At 40.2% G+C, this 18,976-nt stretch overlaps 1 protein-coding gene and 1 pseudogene across 1 annotated transcript; one reads left to right on the plus strand and one right to left on the minus strand.

The window, feature by feature from the left end:
• The first annotated feature begins 6,358 nt into the window (after positions 1-6,358).
• On the plus strand, positions 6,359-9,654 carry LOC115678572 (uncharacterized; annotated as a pseudogene).
• Positions 9,655-10,541: 887 nt separating this feature from the next.
• On the minus strand, positions 10,542-14,461 carry LOC115678645 (leucine-rich repeat receptor-like tyrosine-protein kinase PXC3). The gene is made up of 2 exons (XM_056315431.1): positions 11,359-14,461; positions 10,542-11,217 (listed from the first exon to the last, which is right to left on the minus strand). Exons 1-2 carry the CDS (start codon positions 13,700-13,702, stop codon positions 10,892-10,894), a joined length of 2,670 nt encoding a protein of 889 aa, XP_056171406.1. The 5' UTR covers positions 13,703-14,461; the 3' UTR covers positions 10,542-10,891.
• Positions 14,462-18,976: the final 4,515 nt, after the last annotated feature.

An 18,976-nucleotide genomic window follows, 5' to 3' on the forward strand; every position in this document is an offset into this window, starting at 1 on the left:
TGGATAGTGTATGAGATCACGACACATCACCAAATCTTGTTTTTGGTAAATTAGAGGCAGTTACTCAATCTTTTTATAATTTTCCTCTAGATTATTAAAGAGTTTCCTCGAAACTATGCATTTGAAAAACCACATTGATTTTCCCCTTTTTTTTAATTTGTCCTACTTCACTTCTAAATAGGAGGATTACTTTGCCCATTTTGCTGTTAAGACCGGATCTTATGAAAAATTAATGCACAAATTGCATGAACAATATAAGTTTATGTTATCTGCTCAATGCCTTTGTCGGTTTTAGTCTCCCAAGTACATTCGTTTGAACTCGATATTATATATGCTATAGTTCCTCAAAAGTTCAACACCTCCTCAATCGATTTGATAACTACACTAGAGCGCACGGTACTGCCCAAATTGGACATTATGAAGAAGAGAGTGAGGTCGAGGGGGCTCAGTCCACAAATTTAGCCAAGTTGGGATCCTTCGAAGCTGAAATCGTTTTTCAGCCTGAAAGTAGGAAACAAAAGGATAACCATTAACTCATATATGTCCTAGAAGAACCAATGGTTTAATGTTCTGTCAATTGCTTATGAAATAGAATGATCCTTTCAATTGGATTGCTTTTAGTATAGCCATTATGATCACCTGCCAAAGACCAGAATTTATCGGCATTCGTCGTCTCGGTTCATGATGCTCTCTTTCCAATGGCAAGAAAATAAAAAAGACCAAAACTGATCCTTTTCGGCATAAGTTCAGTATTAAGGTGTGAGATGTTATGATCAATCTATGGCAAGTCTAATTCCATCTCTTAAGAGCCCATATTTCAGTTGCAGAAGCACCAGCTCTCTCTGTGTTTTTGGACAAACCGGCTATCCAATTTCCACGATGATCTCTCTGGACTCGTCCGCCCCTGACATTATCCATTTTTCACAGATATAGCACCATCAATATTGAGCTTTATCCGCCCCTGGTCAGGTTTCTTCCTAACAACTGCGAAAAACTCCCCTGCTTTAGACAGACAGAGATGTTAGTTACGGAAGTCCCCTAGGAGACATCACTTCCCACGGAATCTGAGGTCTTTAAAACCGAACCTTGCTTCGGATGCTGTCGCGAATTTACCTCCTAGCGTCCTTGCTGAAGGAACTGTTTGTGATGATGTTGGGGACCCCCAAATCACGCCAGAATTTCCTTTGCAATTGGTGGCAAAAAACGAAGATGATGGTCTATGATGGTCTTAGGGGTTCTTGACCCCATCTTACACGAGCGGCAGGAACATTCACACCTTCCGAAGCGGGGATGTGATTCACTGCTATGCTATTATGCAGACATTGCCACTCCCTGTTCCGCTTCCCGATGTCGGGGTCCCCTCCCGCAGCAATTTCTTAAGCCGAGTGTAAACAAATAGGATTTTTCATCTTCAGGGTGGACTTCTATAGGTCCCGATATTTATATCTTTAACATTATTGAAAGGCAGCCAACAAGTGGTAGACCCTTAAAGCAATTTTGGGTCATAATCAATCTAATTCGATTAGGCGGACTTATCGTTTGTACACGCAGGGAGGCATTTCGGTGAGGAACTTGACCGCGAGCGTCGTGATTGTTGAGGCAGACTCGTAGCCAGCGACGAGTAGAGCCACCAGGAAGTACACGGTCTCCTCATCGGAGAATCCGTTGTCCCAACTAGCAGAATCCCCGACATGTCCTCTTCTTGCTTATTTTGGATTGGGTAACAAATTATGACAAAAAAAAAAACAATAAGACAATTTCTCAACCAGTGACGCACCACGACTAAGAACTCACTAGCTTCGTCGTGGACCGATGCATGGATAGACTAGGTGCAATATTCGCATTCGAAAAAATAAAACAATGTTTACTTGCTAACAGCTAATTGCAATATTATTCTCATAGATCAATCAATCACTCTGTGTAATGGTACTAGATCTGTTAATAAATCTACTCGTCTCTTTTCCCACGGTAGAACCACTCAATGCATGAACCGACGGATCTCAGCAATCATGTCGTTTTATCGAATGAAAACTGTTGTTGCCTGCTTCATAATCACCTTACATCTCTGGATGTGTGGAACTGGAGGTTTCATCTAAAGCCCAAACGAGCCTACAAGAAAGAGTAATGAGTAATGACTTGCGGTGTTCTCCATTCTCTTTCTGTTGCTGATGGCTGCGTGAATCTGTTCAAGAGTCTTCCCTTTCGTTTCGGGGACCACCGCGATCACGAGCGCCCTACACCGCGTGGCACTAATGCCGCATAGAGAATGCAGGCAACTGTGAAATAAGCCCATGAAGTCATGTGTTTCTTGACAAATTTTTTGGATGCATATCAACATTTTTCTCATGGGAAGAAAACTTCAGTATTTGCTTCCTATCTATTAACCATACTTCATAAAAGCCCACTTAAGATACTCGAATGTAGGTACAAGTGCTGTAAAGCATTGATCGAAATATGTGGTCTGAATCTGCGTTCGAGAACGTGAAGAACCAAGTGATGGACACCTCCAATGAAGTGTGTAGGAAAAGCTATGTGCCAAAGCGTGTAATTCAGTCGAGGTCGCGCAAAGAATCGCATTCCAATGTCACAAAGTGTTTGTCGTGTTCCTGCCAGAATAATAGAAACAAGTGATTTGCAACTGATTAGGAAAATATTCTACCATAATGTGACGAAAAGTAGTTTGTTGCTTGGGCCAATATTGCGGATACGAGGTCAACCACTTAGAAAGATCTAAATTAGATAAAAATAAATAAATCGATAAGTTACCTCTAGAAGATGAAACGATCTACGATGACGCAATTGAAATCAGTGGCTGTATTTCTACCAAAATTATAGAACCCGTGGGTCGTACGAAAAAGTATATGGAGAAGTAATCAAGATGACTTTTGAAAACAGATCAATCAAAAGAATCGATATCCCAACTAGAAACAATCACAAATTTCCAAACAAGGTACAAGGCTCGAATTGAATGCAAAAGTCAAGTTTACCAACTTACTAAAAGATCGAATATAACACTCATTCGCACGCAGCCATGAACACATTTTGTTGAAACCTAACCAAATTTCATGGCAGCATGGAAAACAGAAAGCAGAAGAACACCATGTAACATGACATAGATAGTAGTTATCAACTGAGTAAGCAGAAGACTGGTATTTACAAGTAAAGCAATACAATTCTAGAGAAAATTTCTAAACCTAACGGCAACTTGAAGAATAAGAATCAATCGGACCCCGCGCATTTGCCACCCTAAGGACATCTGCAGTTCATAATTACCAAGGGAAAAGTGTCAAAAAATTCCTAAACTTTTACATTAATGCCAATTTAGTCATAAACCTTTTTTTGGTGTCAATTCAGTCCTAAACATTTTGCATTGGTGCCAATACAGTCATAAACTTTTTATATTGGCGTCAATTCAGTCCTAAACGTTTTCTTTTTGTGTCAATTCAGTCCTTCCGACCAATTTTGGCTGGAAGGACTGAATTGGCACCATAAAAAGGTTTAGAACTGAATTGACACTAATGCAAAAGGTTTATGACTGAATTAGGACAAAAAAAAGGTTTATGACTAAATTGACACCAATACAAAAGGTTTATGACTTTTTTGGCACTTTTTCCTAATTACCGAGAATACTAAATGGCCTGTTACATAGATAACAAATGTAGTTCATGTCTAGAAACAGCAAAAAAATATTGGGATATGTTCACTAAAAGTCCTAAAACTTGTCACCAAAGTACAATTGAGTCCTAAAACTTGCAAAAAGTGCAATCAAGTCCTAAAAATTGTCAAATTGATTCAAATGAGTCCTAAAGTTAACACTGTCAAACTTACTAACGGAAAATGCGTACTGACGTGATTTATTTCAAAATTTTCTCTCTCCTACGTGGTGATGATGTAAAATGCTGACGTGGTGCTAACATGGTTTATTTTAAAATTTTCTCTCTCCTACGTGGCGATGACGTGACTAAAACGACGTCGTTTTGGCCAAAATTTGACTTTTAATACTAATTTTATTTAAATTTAAAAAAAAACAAAAAAAGGAGGAAGAGGACGCCGCCCCACCACCGCCGAGAGAGGCCGGTGAGGGTCGGGGGACAGCAGGCCAGGTCGCCGGACCTCAGCCCGGGGCCAGCGACCCTCGCCCAAATCGGGGCGAGGAGTCGAGGCCCTCCCCCAAATCGGGTGAGGGTTGTCGTCCCTCACCCAAACCTGGCCGAGGGTCACCAGTGGTGGCCAACCCCTACTAGTGGCGACCCTCCCCCAAATCTAGCGGGGGTCGGCTAGGTCTGGGCGAGGGCCAGCGGCCCTCACTCAATCTAGGGGAGGGCTCGCAGGCCCTCGCCTGCCATTGGCGAGGGTCGCTGGCCCCTGGCCGAGAACCAGCAACCCCCGCCTGCTATTGCCCCACCCTCGCCAGCCCCTCTCGGTGATGATGGGGCGGCGGCAGGGAGGGTCAACCCTCCCTCCCCAACTGTCCTCCTCTTCCTTTTTTTTAAATTTTTTTAATTTTAGCTTATTTTTAAATTTAATTTAAATAAAATTAATATTTAAATAATGATTGAAAAAAAGCCACATCATTGTCACGTGCAATATAAAAAAAATCAAGTTTTAGAACTCAATTACATTTTTGTAATAAGTTTTAGGATTTCTAGTTAACATATCCAAAAAATGTTTGGTTTGCCCAAAATGGAAAGATGCGTGTGATGGAGAACTCTCCGACTTTCAACCTCTTTCCATGCAAAATATCACCTGTTCATCCCTGCACGTTTCCTCCTCCTCTCTCTCTCTCTCTCCGGGAAGGAGCAGCGCGCTAGTGTACCTCCGCACCCGGTGATGTTCGACTGTGGAGATACAACACCCCTACCATCTCCCAAATCGGAAACCGACGAGATGACGGATCTTTCGGAAGAGCTGGGTTCGCTTGGTGAAGTCGGTCGTCCTTCTGCAACCAAGGTAAGTTACAGGCGGCGGTAGAAAGGTTAGGAGAACATATCTGATCCTGTACGTTACCCGACCACACCCGCCGCAAATCATGCCAAATTTCCTCATCACGGTGGAGGTCATGCTCTACTCCTTCACAAAGATTGGCTCTATTGTTCTGACATTTCTCTTGAAGAGATCACAGGAGCGCTTCCGGAGAAAAGTGAGGACAATAGAGATGAGGAAAGCGCTCCTGCGATCTCTTCAAGAGAAATGTCACAACAATCAAGCCGATCTTTGTGAAGGAGGAGTAGAGCATGACCCTACTGTGACGAGGAAATTAGCATGATTTGCGGCAGGTGTGGTCGGGTAACGCTTGAGATCAAAACCTTTCTACGGTTGTCTTTAACTTACCTGGGTTGCAGTTTGGGAGAACTTCAGGTCAGGTTTTGGCTCTTGAGGCTGTGGTGATCGAGTTTTTTGCGGTGGCATATGGTCCATTCATTTATCATGGCCAGATTAGTGCCTGCTCTGTATTCCGAACCGCTGAAGATGTTGTGCGATACTTGCTTTATTTCTGGTTTTTATTTGTGGGCAACTTCTTGTGCAATGTGGAATCGCAGAGATCACTAGCTAATTATCTGCAATATTAGATGGTTTCTTCATTTATTACCATGGTAAAATTGGTGTAAGATTATTATTTAGAGGTGACAGCTTTCGGTGATGTTGCTACAGTGGACTATTCATTTAGTGGGAAGGACAGGTTTACTGAGGATTTTCGGGATGAAAGGCCTGTTTTTGAGTGTTTATCGGCTTTCACTTGGTGTTCTGGTCATGAAAGTGCATAATTTTGACTTTTCTTGATGGTGGAAAATGGACTTTTTTAGAGTGCACGTGCATATCAGTTGGACAATGGAGAACTTATCCCCAAACTCACCGCTATGTTTCACAGCAACTGCAGTTTTATCCAGAAAACTAGAAGCGTACTTTTGTGTATGGTGAAGATGTTCTTTAGCACAGTCAAGTTAGAATCATTTATCTACTCTATGTAGGAGCCTCCTCTTCTGTATTAACTTCAACTCCATGGATGACCTCATGAGCAGACTCCACGTGCATGTGGCCTGCTTAATCTGCTTTTAGAAACTGATTAAGACGGGCCTTCTGATTGAGCTAAAAGCACATTGAAAGAATCGGGTCGCGTAGAGACTTCCACAAAGCATTGAACCTACCATCTTCAGAAAAGGCGAATACACTACCAAGCATTTCATCCTCTTCTCCATCCGCAAGTTTGTCCTTCTCGGGGTGGCTGCTGCTGTCAACATCATCAGATCATCAGATACAACTTCAGTTAACCCGTGGCATCCATCAAGCTCTAAAGCCTCACAAATTCCCTCTTTAAAAAACTGCCCAAACTCTACATGATCATTGGTGGTTTGCATGTATGACTGCCTCCTCAAGGATGCCATTAGCTGAACCCAACCTAGCAGTGCTTGGTGCAGAAACCTCGCGTACAATTATGGTGTTTGAACTTGAAGATGCATTTCGAGATCAAGAGAGAGAGAACAAAACAGAGAAAAACCTAGATACTGTCGACATTTCGGAAAGAGATCGATACGTTTTGTTAAATAGCACTTCATTAGAGGGAACCTCAAATTTTGGAGTCCCACCATTTCTGAGAAAGGCAACTTTAAAGAAGCTGCAAGCAATTAGGGGTGCGTATGGTAACGTTTCTATTTCTGGGAATAATTTCTTTTCAGAAATAGTTTTTTCTATTTCTATTTCCTCGAAGAGTTTCTGAGCAAAATAATGCGTTTGGTAACTGCACAAAATTTCTATTCCTGAAATAGAAAAAGAACAGAAATGCGTTTGGTACAACCAAAAAAATTTCTATTCCCAATTTTTTGCATTCAAATCTATATTTTTTATTTAACTATAAGTACAAGTTATAAGTGGAAAAAAATCAATAAGCATGGTTTATTGGTTTGTCTAATCCTTTTTAGGGGTTTAAAATCCCTTTTAATCCCTAAACTAAGGAATATTCAAAAATACCACTTGGGCACCTCAAAAAATTTAAATTTCACTCAAAGTGGGTGGCCACAGGTATTCTAAGCAATTATGTGAAGTTTTGAATTTTTTGATTTTTTTGATTTTTTTTAGCACCTCAAAAAATTTAAATTTCACTCAAAGAGGATGGCCACAAGTATTCTAAGCAATTCTGTGAAATTTTGAATTTTTTGATTTTTTTTTAGCACCTCAAAAAATTTAAATGTCTCTCAAAGTGGATGGCTACAGGTATTCTAAGCCATTTTGTGAAGTTTTGAATTTTTGAATTTTTTTTATTTTTGGGCACCTCAAAAAAATTAAATTTCACTCAAAGTCGGTGGCCACAGGTATTCAAAGCAATTCTGTGAAGTTTTGAATTTTTTATTTTTTGATTTTTTTTAGCACCTAAAAAAATTTAAATTTCGCTCAAAATGGGTGGCCACAGGTATTCTAAGCCATTCTGTGAAGTTTTGAATTTTTTATTATTTTTGGGCACCTAAAAAAATTTAAATTTCACTCAAAGTGGGTGGCCACATGTATGCTAAAGCCATTCTGTGAAGTTTTAAATTTTTTGATTTTTTTGGGCACTTCAAAAAATTTAAATTTCACTCAAAGTGGGTGGCCACATGTATTTCAAGCCATTTTATGAATTTTTTTATTTTTTTGGGGTAAAATTTATTAAAATTTTTTACTTTTCCTAAATCTGTTTATTTTTATTTTCCAGAAATTTTTTATGAATTTAATTTTAATTTTTTCAATTTCATAATTTTGCAAATTTTTGTGGGTTTTCTGAGTTTTTCAGATTTTTATGGATTTTTTGAGAATTTTTCTGATTTTTATGAATTTTTGGAATTTTCTTAATTTTTTTAAATTTTTTATGAATTTATTATTATTATTCCCGCAGGGAATGGAACGGACCTATGCTTTGAGACGGTTTACAGACGACGGAGGATGGAGGAGGAGCTGAGGTTACGGCTTGAGGACCGGACCTTTCTATTTCTTTTTTTATTTCTGGGAATAAAGAAGTAGAAAAAATCTACTTCTTATTTCTGCTCCAAATCTATTTCTTGGCCACTTTTCTATTTCAGGAAATAGAAAAATAAAATGCATTACCAAACGGATTTCTGTTTTTTTTTTTGTTCTAGGGAACAGAAGAACAGAAAAATAGAGAAATAGAAAGGTTACCAAACGTGCCCTAGATTTCACTTCGTAGTGTATGATGGAGTTACTACTAGAGAGTTTGCTAGAACATGTACTCCAAGTGTAACCACTTACGATATCTAGATGGTAGTTTTGAGGAGCTTGCAAGTTCCATATGCAACTCTAAGCAATTGAAGTCGTTACGTCTCAATTACAAAAAGCGATTGAAGAAGCTTCCGAAAATTATTTGTAAGCTGCAGAGTTTGCTACACTTATCCTTGGGTGGTTGCTCAGAGCTAGGCCATTTACTAGGGATGTGCAAAAGAACCGGAAACCGCCCGGATCGCTTGGGACTGCCCGAAACCGAACCGGAACCAGTCCGGTTCTTAGTTCCAAGTTTTGGGAACCGGTGGGTACTAGTCCAGTTCCCGGTTCCAGGCGTGGAACCGCTCGCCCGCCTCCCGGACCGGACTGATAATATAATAATAAATATATAATATAATATAATATATTTATTTAATTTTTAATTTAAAAAAATCATAAATCTTTAAACTAAATCTAACTCGCTCAACGTTCACAACCTCACATTGAGCCGAGAAACACCTTCTTTCACTTTCGCCTCACGCTCACTCTCACTCTTCTCAGTCGATAATCACCTCACCGTCTCTAACTCTCCGTCTTCGTCTCCGTTTTTTCGTCTTCGTCCTTGGCTAGTGGGACCAGTTCCATGGACCCACCCAGGAACCGGACCAGATCAACGGTCCGGTTCCCGGTGGATCCATGAAACTAATGGGCGGTTCCCGGTTCTAATTTTTCGGAGCCGGTCCTTAGTAGGTGGTTCTTCTATTTTAGGGTGGAAATCGTCCATCCGGACCATGCTCACCCCTACCATTTACCCAAAGATATGAAAAGGCTCATCAGCCTTAAACATCTAAACTAAACAACAAAGCAGAAGAGTCTACAAGAAAGTAGAATACAATACTTGGAAAATCTGCAATATTTGGGCTTCAATAGCTGCGAAAATCTCCAATTTTTGTTCGAAAGTACTTACCGATTGACTAGCCTTCGGCAATTCGAAATTCAAAATTTTAGGAGACCAATATCTCTGTCTGCCGGGAAATTATTCTCCTAGGGTCCTTGGTAAATCATGATAGCAAGCTCATATGGACTTAGGAAAACAAGTCCAACTTTTTCTCAAATCTTCGTAAGATGAGAATATCAAAGTCTTAACAAGTGAAGGAGCTGCTCCGATGTCTCGAAGGACCAGCATACAATTTGCAGCTCTTTTCTGTCTTTGACTGCCCAATCTTGACAGCTATACCCAAATTGCCGCCCAATCATACACATCTCAGATTAATTCATTTGATCCGACGTCCCAACTTACTGTCAATGCCGCAAGGAATCCGGTCCTCCACCACCCTGAAAGAATTACTCGTCGATCATTGTGGTGAACTGAGCAAGAGATGTCAGTCAACTGGTAAGGACTGGCCCAAAATTGCTCACGTTGTTAGAATTCAACTTGATCTTCAACGTGTACGATGGACGGAGGATTAGGTACGCATCAATCTACCTCTCCCTTCATTTCTTCTTCGTTCTTAGATGTAAAATGGCCATATATATTGAGATTCTATTTTTATAATTTTTTCCTGACTTCATTACTTAAAAAAAATTAGGATAAGAGAATAATGCATTACGCAACTTTTGGCAAATTCCAATTTCCCGGTTTCATGTGGCACTTGAAAGTGCAATTTGATTCCTATGATGGATTCTCTTTTTTCTCCTTTTACTTAGAAATTGGAATCTGATATACATATAAATATATATGTGCGTACTTTTTCTTTTAATGATTGTTATCGGAATAGGCTGAAGCTTTGAATCAATTGGAAATTTTAGTCCCTCATATATGAAGTTGAAGAACATCATACAATCATGCTCAATCCGAGTCCTAAGATATCATTCATACCGCAGGGAGTGTGTCACCTCGCTTCAATCAGAAAGTCAGGTATAGTAAAATGTGGAGAATCGAGTTGGTGATATCAGCCTGAAGCTGGCGAGGAACGGCCCAAGATCACTCACATCCCGGTAACTGAACTCGCCGGCGGAGTTGTTCAGTCGAATGATTATCGCGTGTGAGACCGATCTTATTCAACCTCGATTACATTGTGATATGTTCTGCATCTCTTACCATTCATGTCATATGCCCGATCAGCTATTTGAGGCATCGCCGCTGTCCATGAACAACAGGCAAGCTTTTGAACAACCATGTATGATCAAACCGCAAGTCCAGGTCATGCTAGATACCACAATGTGGCGTCGCCTATTCAAGAAAGACTCGGAATGAAAGCAACCTTTTCGCCATCTTCAATCCGATCTCTCCCACGAAAAGCATGCGGAGTTCGACTCAGAATAAGCTAATAGCCCCTCTTTCAAGGTCAGAGAACTCCCATTGAAAGTGTAGATATGATTTGTATAAAAGCAAAAAAATCAACACAGTTCCAACCAGAGACATCAAAATTACATTTGGAGGCCCACTATAAAAGATGAAAGCTCAGTAAAACTGATGCATTCGAGGCAATTCTTTTTCCCACTACTGGTGAATGCTATCAACTATGAGCTCCAAATCTGATCAAATCTCGTCGACGGATGATGAGCATTGCAGTGAACTTGCCACATCCCTCACAAATGACATTTTCCAGCAGATGCGTTACGCATCCACAGGTTACAATCTTCTAGGCCCTGAAGATTACCAATCATGGACCATAGATCTAACAGCGTTAAAAGTATGAGATGATTAGTTCTGCTTAATCTCTTCAAGCATTTCCACAACCTTCTTCATTTTCGGACGTTTCGCTGGGATGCTATCGGTGCAGAGCAATGCAATCTTCAAAGCTGCCAGCATCTCCTTTCTCCACGTAAAACTGACTGTGCTGAGCCTCGCGTCAAGAATTTGCTCCGGGGTCTCCCCTCTTGCAGGAGCACTGTGAACCCACTTCACCAAATCCACCCCTTCCTCGAAGACCTCGTCCACTGGCATCCTTGTTGTAAGGATCTCGAGCAAAATTACACCGTAACTATACACATTTCCAGGTGCAGTGACTTGCATCGTATATGCATACTCTGAGCATTGCAGTGAACAGTCAGCAGATAAAACTTGGAGATAGTTCAAAAAGGGGGGCTAAACAATACATGCCTCGCAAGCAAGAAAAATCTATTCAGAAGGAAACACCAGACATCATTAATGTATTCAGGGAAACATACCTGGAGGAATATACCCAAAGGATCCCGCAACTGCGCTAATACTTGCAGTGCCTCTAGATGGATCTAAGAGCTTTGATATCTCAACCTCGCCAACCACGGCACTGAAATTTGCATCTAAGAATACATTTCCTGAAGATATATCGAGGTGAATCACTGCAACATGATGAAGGAAAGCCAGACCCTCAGCCACACCAATAGCAATTGATAGTCTTTGAGGCCAGTCGGGTTCGTACTCGGGTTTCTTGGTATATTCGTGCAGCAACTGCGCTAAAGTCCCATTTGGTAAGTAGTGATGCAGCAAAAGGGCAACATCTTCATAAATCACAAACCCAATGGGCTGCATTAGATTATCATGACAGAGTCTGCTAAGCCTTTCTAGCTCTCTAATCATCTTGATTTGATGATGAATTATGGATCGATCAACAGATTTTAGTCTCTTCACCAACAGAATCAGCCCCGAAGGCATAATTGCCTTATAAACCGTGCTGAAAGTACCACTACTGAGTTTATTGGCATCTTTCATTGTGGCTTTGACGACAGCATCAAGATCTATGGCCTGTTTGAGGTTATCGACAAAGACATTCCCCGCCAATATTGTTGGGAGATCACTGGTTTCATTCTCTGGAACCCCTGCAGCTTTTGCCACCTTTTCTTGCCTCTCCCTCATCATAAATAAAAGAACAACTACAGTAACGGACACGAAAACTGCCAAACCAGAGCCGATCACGGCTAGTATGACTCTGTAAGAAACCCTGTGATGATAACCCTCATGGTCAGGCCCACTAGAGCTTCCACATGAGAAGGTCAACGGCTCTCCACAAAGCCCTTTGTTTCCAAGAAAGCTCGAATTGGAACTCTTCTGGAAAGGCGCAAAATTAGGTACCGGCCCGGTGAGAAGATTATTTGAGAAATTTACCTCTATCAAGCTCAACATTCCCCTATAATCGGGTGGGATAGCACCAGAGAGCTGATTGTTGGAGACATCTAGAGAGACAAGCTTGTCCAGTTTCCCTAACTCAGGGGGAAGTGGCCCATGAAGATGATTAAAGCTTAAATTCAGAGATATCTGTAAGTTCTTGAGGTGACCAATCTCAGAAGGAATGCTACCGGACAAATAATTGCTACCGATATGCAACTGAAGCAGCTTCATGCAATTTCCAATCTCATGAGGTATCTCTCCCTTTATAGAATTCTGACCTAGAAGTAAGTACTGCAACCTTGACACGTTGCAAATTTCCATAGGAATGGTGCCATTAAATCCATTGTTACTAAGATCGAGCTTGTTGAGATTCTTGCATGCAAGAATCGAGAAGGGAATATCACCGAAGAGATTGTTACCGGAAAGAATCAATTCCTGCAAATTCCCAAGAATGCCGAGCTGCGGGGGGATGGATCCCGTAAAACCATTAGAGGCTAAATTTAGGAGGGTAAGATTTTTGCATTGAGCAAAGTCGGAAACAATCTCGCCAGATAGATTGTTGTTGTCTGCTTCAAAATAGGTAAGGCTGCTCACATTTCCAATCGTCCATGGAATGGTTCCTATGAGATTGTTATTCCCAATCCGAACATTCGACAAGCTTTTGCAGTTACCAATCTCTTCAGGAATATCCCTACTCAGTTGGTTTTGGGTGAGAACTAAAACTTCCAACTTCCCCATCGCAAATATGCTTTTGGGAATTGATCCTTCAAGGTGGTTCGAGTGAAGGTTCAGCAATTGAAGTTCACAAACAGCACCAAGATTATCCGGAATCTTTCCTCCTAATTCGTTCTCATAAGCCGAGAAAACCCTCAAACTGGTCAGGTTACCTACCCAAGACGGTATCGAACCATTCAACTGATTGCTAGACACCTGAAGATCCTCGAGCTTCACCAAGCTCTCTAGTTCATCAGGTATTTCCCCAGTGAGCAAGTTATTGGAGAGGTTTAGTGCTCTAAGATTCCTGAGACCACCCAACTCCTTCGGAATTGACCCACCAAACTTATTCATGGACAAATCAAGAAATACTAGCTCAGACAAGTTTCCGAAACCCGGAGGGATCAAACCATGGAAGTTATTACTGGAAAGGTCAAGCCTTTTGAGTGCTCTCAGATCAGAGATGAGAGTGACATTACCTCTGAGGAATCGATGAGAGAGGTCAATCTCTTCCACAGTGGAATTTCTCAGGTCACAGCCAATGCCAGGCCAAGAGCAGAAATCAGAGCCGTTGAAGCCCCATCCTGGTATTTCAAGCTCCTCGTTGATGGCCAACAGTGTAGCTTCATCACTGAGCTGAGCACACCCCACAAGCTCCAAATTTGACGAAAGCCCTGCTATCAAAAGAGTGAGAAGGCACAACGTTGCCATTTTAGCCTATCGCCCCCTCTTCACTTGCATCTCCTCCAAAAGCAACCCTTATATCATGAGAAACGAAACCCACTTCTGCTTTAGACTGATTTTTCTTGTTTGGGCTCTCTCTCACACTCTTGCCTTCTCGACAAGAACACTCACATCTTCACAAATCCACCGGAAACGACGAAACCCATTTCAAGATTTCTTCACCAGGAGCGACCATGTCCCCCTAAAGCCCCTCCCGACTAGTTCTGCATTTCAACTCTGTCGAGACCAAACCTTTCAAAGAAAGAAAAGTTGCCGACGACAAGATTCGAACTTGATGTGAAACCGACGGCCCCATTTAGATGCAGAGCCAACAATAATACGAGCGCTAGAGAACAAGCACGAGGTAACGAGGAACGGAGGCAGGACCAAAAGCAGCAGCAGGGCAGAGCTCACAGAACGTGGGTGGTGGTGGTGGGCAGACGAGAGTGCCCATCCTGGTCCGCTCAAATCAGCGCACAGAATCGAACGAGAAAACGACCCCCGGATGGAGACTCGCTCACCAGAGCGCAAACGTGGAAGAGGCGAGGGAAGCAATAGGGCACAGAGAGCACCGAGTACAGAAGACAAGCGCTTCACGGGCCAGGTGTTTCTCTGTCTCTCCAAGAGAGAGAGAGAGAGAAAGAAACAGAGAGAGAGTTTGGTGGTCTGCGCTTGCGTCCTGTCACGACAAATGCGGAGCCTGTGTGACTTTCTTGCTTTTGTCTTGGCAAAATGGTGCACGAGAAAAACCAGCAAATTTAACTTTGGGGGAAGGAGGAAGGTACAACGTCAGGGGGGGGCTTTGCTTTCGCTGTTCCTAGTCAGGGGATTCATGTCCTGTTTTGGTTTGATGTTTTTAACCTTTTGGCTTTGTTTATTAATCATTCTGTTCTCCACAATTGAGCTCCAGCAATGGGTTTTCATCAGGTACTTTCACGTTGAAAAACTCTTCTCAAGTGGTGCTGCTACTGAAGATGTACACCAATGTGTCCGTCAACCTCAAGGAGTATTATGCATCAGCTAAGATTTATGACCATTGAGATGATGCTTTTATAAGCCATGCTTCTTGGTCTGGTCTGTTTCGGGCGGTCAGCCTGATGTTTTCAATCTTGTTTTTTTACTTTTCAATTGAGCTGATACTTCGACTCGATTAAAAGTAAGATATGTAAGTAACGACTTTTTTGAGTCGTGCTTCTGCAAGCCAATATTTGCCTTGTAGCCTCTCATTTTGAGAAGCAAAGATGCCTTAACGAGCTCTTGATTAACCTCCATGTCTTCGGCAATCTATTTTTCTTCTTTTCTGGCTTATCATTATGCATAATCTCCGACATGCATGATTCTGTGAGTGTGTCCAAGTTCAATGTGTCTCTTGCATGCATGTTGAAAATAATATGAATCAACTATTACGCACCAAATTATATCTACATTTTCAGTCTGATCCAAGGTAACGCCCACCACTCGAGAATTTGGAAATTGACAGAGAACTATTCTCCTATGACAGAACCCCGAAGGGTAGTCACGAGTAATAATGAAAACATAAAACTAAACATAGAGATACTTAAAAACTCACACTTTTTTGCATGTTTTACTTGAAGAAGAGCTCATGGCTCATGAATCATGCATGAGTCATACTTCATTGCTCTTGTTTCTCTTTTCCTTGTTCCTAATACGAGCGAGTACCACGTAATTTTTACAAAAATTCTACCAAGTTTCCCTTGTTGCGTGAAAAAAAAAACTCAAAAGCTCCTTAATTTGAGATCTTATATAACTTACTACCATATATAGCGTTTTCATTCTAATAAAACCTTGTTATTATAAATGGCACATCAAATGTAAGAGCTTCTTGAGCAACATCTTGACAAGGCAAATGGGAAAACAATGCAAAGCCCCGCATCGTTCTACTGCACAGGCATGGAACGTAATGGCGTGGATCGTCGAGCTAGGCACGAACGGAGGAGGACAGGACTTGCACACAGCGTCAAGGGCTATGGAGCGAGGCTAGAAGTAGCGAGCCCCTTCCCATCTCATCGCCATGCACTACTGAAAAAGCAAGAGTACAACAGAACGCAGAATGAGATGCTATCTAGATCACCAACTCAATAACCGAGAACATCAACCGATCGCAATCAAACAAAAATGATAGATATACAAGCTCGCAAGAATCAATATACGATGTATTATTAGTATTCCAATCCCTAGATCTCCTAAAAGTAGGTTTAACTTTGGTGATCATGGCCAAAGTTCATCTCAATCCTTTTAATAAAATCATAAAAAAAAAAAGAGAGAAAAGAATTTGTCATGGAAAGGCTAGCCTTATTCTTCTGCCCTTGGGCTACTTAAAAACTTATTCAAATGGGCAAAGACACTCAATAAAACAAACATGTCCATGCAAAAACAATAACGCAAACCTAGGATTCTCTCAGGTGGGTCTTCTGCCATCTTCATTATATTCCCCGAGCGGACGCTTTCCCTTTTCACGATCGCAAATATTTACTGAATAAGATTTTTTTTTCTTTTTTCATTAACACCCAGTAAGCACCCGACGAAAATTTATCACGTCACTTTAATATTGTGCAATTAATTTATCTGAAATTGTCAGTACAAAAATCCAATTTCGAAATAATTTCAAAATACGAGATGCAGTAACCTCTCGATAATGCAAATTTATTGTGGTCCGTCTTTCTCTATACTACCACGATGAATTTGCCGAGAAATAATAAATCAAATAGTTCATAAAAATATCTTACCCTCAGAAAAATCACGTTCGGCGCACAGGGCTGCCGGAAACATAATCAAGAAAGAGGCCATGCGTCATAAAAAAAATCACCAATTGAATTTTTTTTCTTACTTTGTCTTTTTAAATCTGAATATCCTTTGTATACTAAAGTACCCTTTCTTTTTAGTTTTTCTCCTGTACGGGCATTTTGATGAAGAATATTATAATTTTTCCGTACCATTTAATAAATTCTTCGCCGAAAGACGCAATCCCACCCCCCCATGAAAAAAGATAATTGTGCACATAATTGGTGTGAATCATTTCATGTGGACCTCGGGGTCCTTTTGCCCCAATTTCTTTTCAGATACCATGTACAATAAAGATAAATGATTTTTTTGACCTATACGCAAGACTTTAGTACAAAAGAAAAGAAAAAAAGGGAGCATGGACAACATCATTGTGCCAATAGATGCCCTAGCAACTTTTTGCTCATGATATGCAGTGTCAATGTATACCGCCACTTTCCACGCGAGGCCCCATCCCAAATCCCACAAATAAAAAATTATTGGACTGGTGCCCGAAAGTCCAAAATTTTCAACCTTGTGCTTCCTAATTTATATTTTATTAAAGGTATAAATACATCGAAAGTCATAAAATTTATTATGAAAGTACAATTAAATCTTAAGACTTTAAAAAAATGTAATTAAGTCATAAAATTTATCACGAAAATACAATTAAATCCTAAAACTTAAAACTTGTTAAATTGGTTCGATTAAATCCTTTCATTAATTGTATTTTTTAAAAGTGTTAGGACTCGATTGTATTTTTGCGATAATTTTATGACTTAATTATATTTTTTAAAAATTTTAGGGCTCGATTGTATTTTCTTGACAAGTTTTAGTAATTGATTATATTTTTTGAAAATTTTAGAATTCGATTACACTTTCGTCATGAGTTTTAAGATTTTCAGCGCATTCATCTTTTTATTAAATGATAATGGTAATTTCTTTATTTTGTTTGTATTTTTGGCGTTGCGCTAATGATTAATGTTTGAATAAGCAATCGAGACTTTACTCGAAGAGTTGCGATGACGATGGTGATGGCTTGGAGCGGGAATTTCGCAGCTATAATGGATTTTTTTGGCTCGCGTGCCAAGACCAACATTGAGCAATTCCTAATTTTATATTTGCTTGCACTACTATTGGTGGGGCCCCCTATCGAACCCCCCTTCTTTAATTTTTATAATGAATGCATTTATTAGGGTGCTAATTAATTCGATGTGACGTGTGTTTTGAAATGTGGAGTGATCAATGCGGACAAGAGGTTCTATAAGCTTTGGAAGGAGTTGAAATTAGAAATTTTTTATGTTAATTTTCAAGTATATAATGACTTTTCGTTTAAGTTTTAGCCAATACCTAAGAGTCCGGAGTGACTAGTTTCATTTTGAAATAATGACATAAATAATTTATAAACTTTGACCCAATACTTAATGTGATCCCTAAATTTTTAATTTGTTTAATGTGATCCGTGAATTTTAGCCTAATATTCCATATGGTCATTTGTTCAATATAATACCTAGACTTTTTATATATGTTCAATGTAAGTTCAATGTAGTCCCTAATCTTAAATTAATGATTTGAATTAATTGAAGGATTACATTAAACATCTTCATATAGTTCAGAGGCTAAATTGAACATGTGCCAAAAGTTCAGGGACTATATTGAATAAATTAAAAATTCAGAGACTGCATTGCATATTTAGTTAAAGTTTAGGTACCACATTGAATAAATTAAAATTTAGAGATCACATTAGAACCATTTGTGTCATTTTCCCATTTCATTTTATTCTTATTTGGTTGCAGGCAGAGAACAAACTTAAATAATTGAGAATCAAGATTTAGCTAAATCACAAATGTAATGTCCCGCATTAGGCCTACAACTTTGCATGAAATTACACGTCGGTCGAAACCCTAGTCTCAACCTTGTCTCTTCTCTTCGTATGCGCACTCCTACTGCGGCCACAACATGGAGATGTGGTGTCGGACTTGCCGGTGACGAAACCGAAGGGTTTGGCACTGATGCTAGAGCCTTTGTCGTGCCATCTTCTTCGTCATGGCTGAGCAAGCGAGAGTTGGAGAGATAGTAAGAGAAGGGAAGCGGTGCCAACAAAGACGGCAACTACGGTCGATAGCAGTTGTCGTGGCAGAAAGAGAAGATTGGATATTTAATTGTCAATAGCTTACTATGATGTTGGTCTAATATAGCTTGACACATCCCCATTCATTAATAACCACTAAGATTCACAACATATTTATAAAGTTTGCAATTATCCATGTTGTAGAATACATGCACAATCATCTACTTCCTAATTAGATGTGACGATACGGAATTAATGGCTCTCAAATAAATTATGTACTTCGAGAGAAATGGGAAAGCTGAACGAGCATGCCATTCTTATTCAAGTGAAGCGGTAAGGAAAATAAATTTTGATTTATAAAATTAATTTGTATCTAATTATAAGACAAATCTAAAGTCGGTATTTAAATA

This window comes from Syzygium oleosum, unplaced genomic scaffold (genome assembly GCF_021117445.2).
Source record: "Syzygium oleosum isolate NSW1041296 unplaced genomic scaffold, Sole_v2.1 Sole_v2.10, whole genome shotgun sequence".
Lineage (NCBI taxonomy): Eukaryota > Viridiplantae > Streptophyta > Magnoliopsida > Myrtales > Myrtaceae > Syzygium > Syzygium oleosum.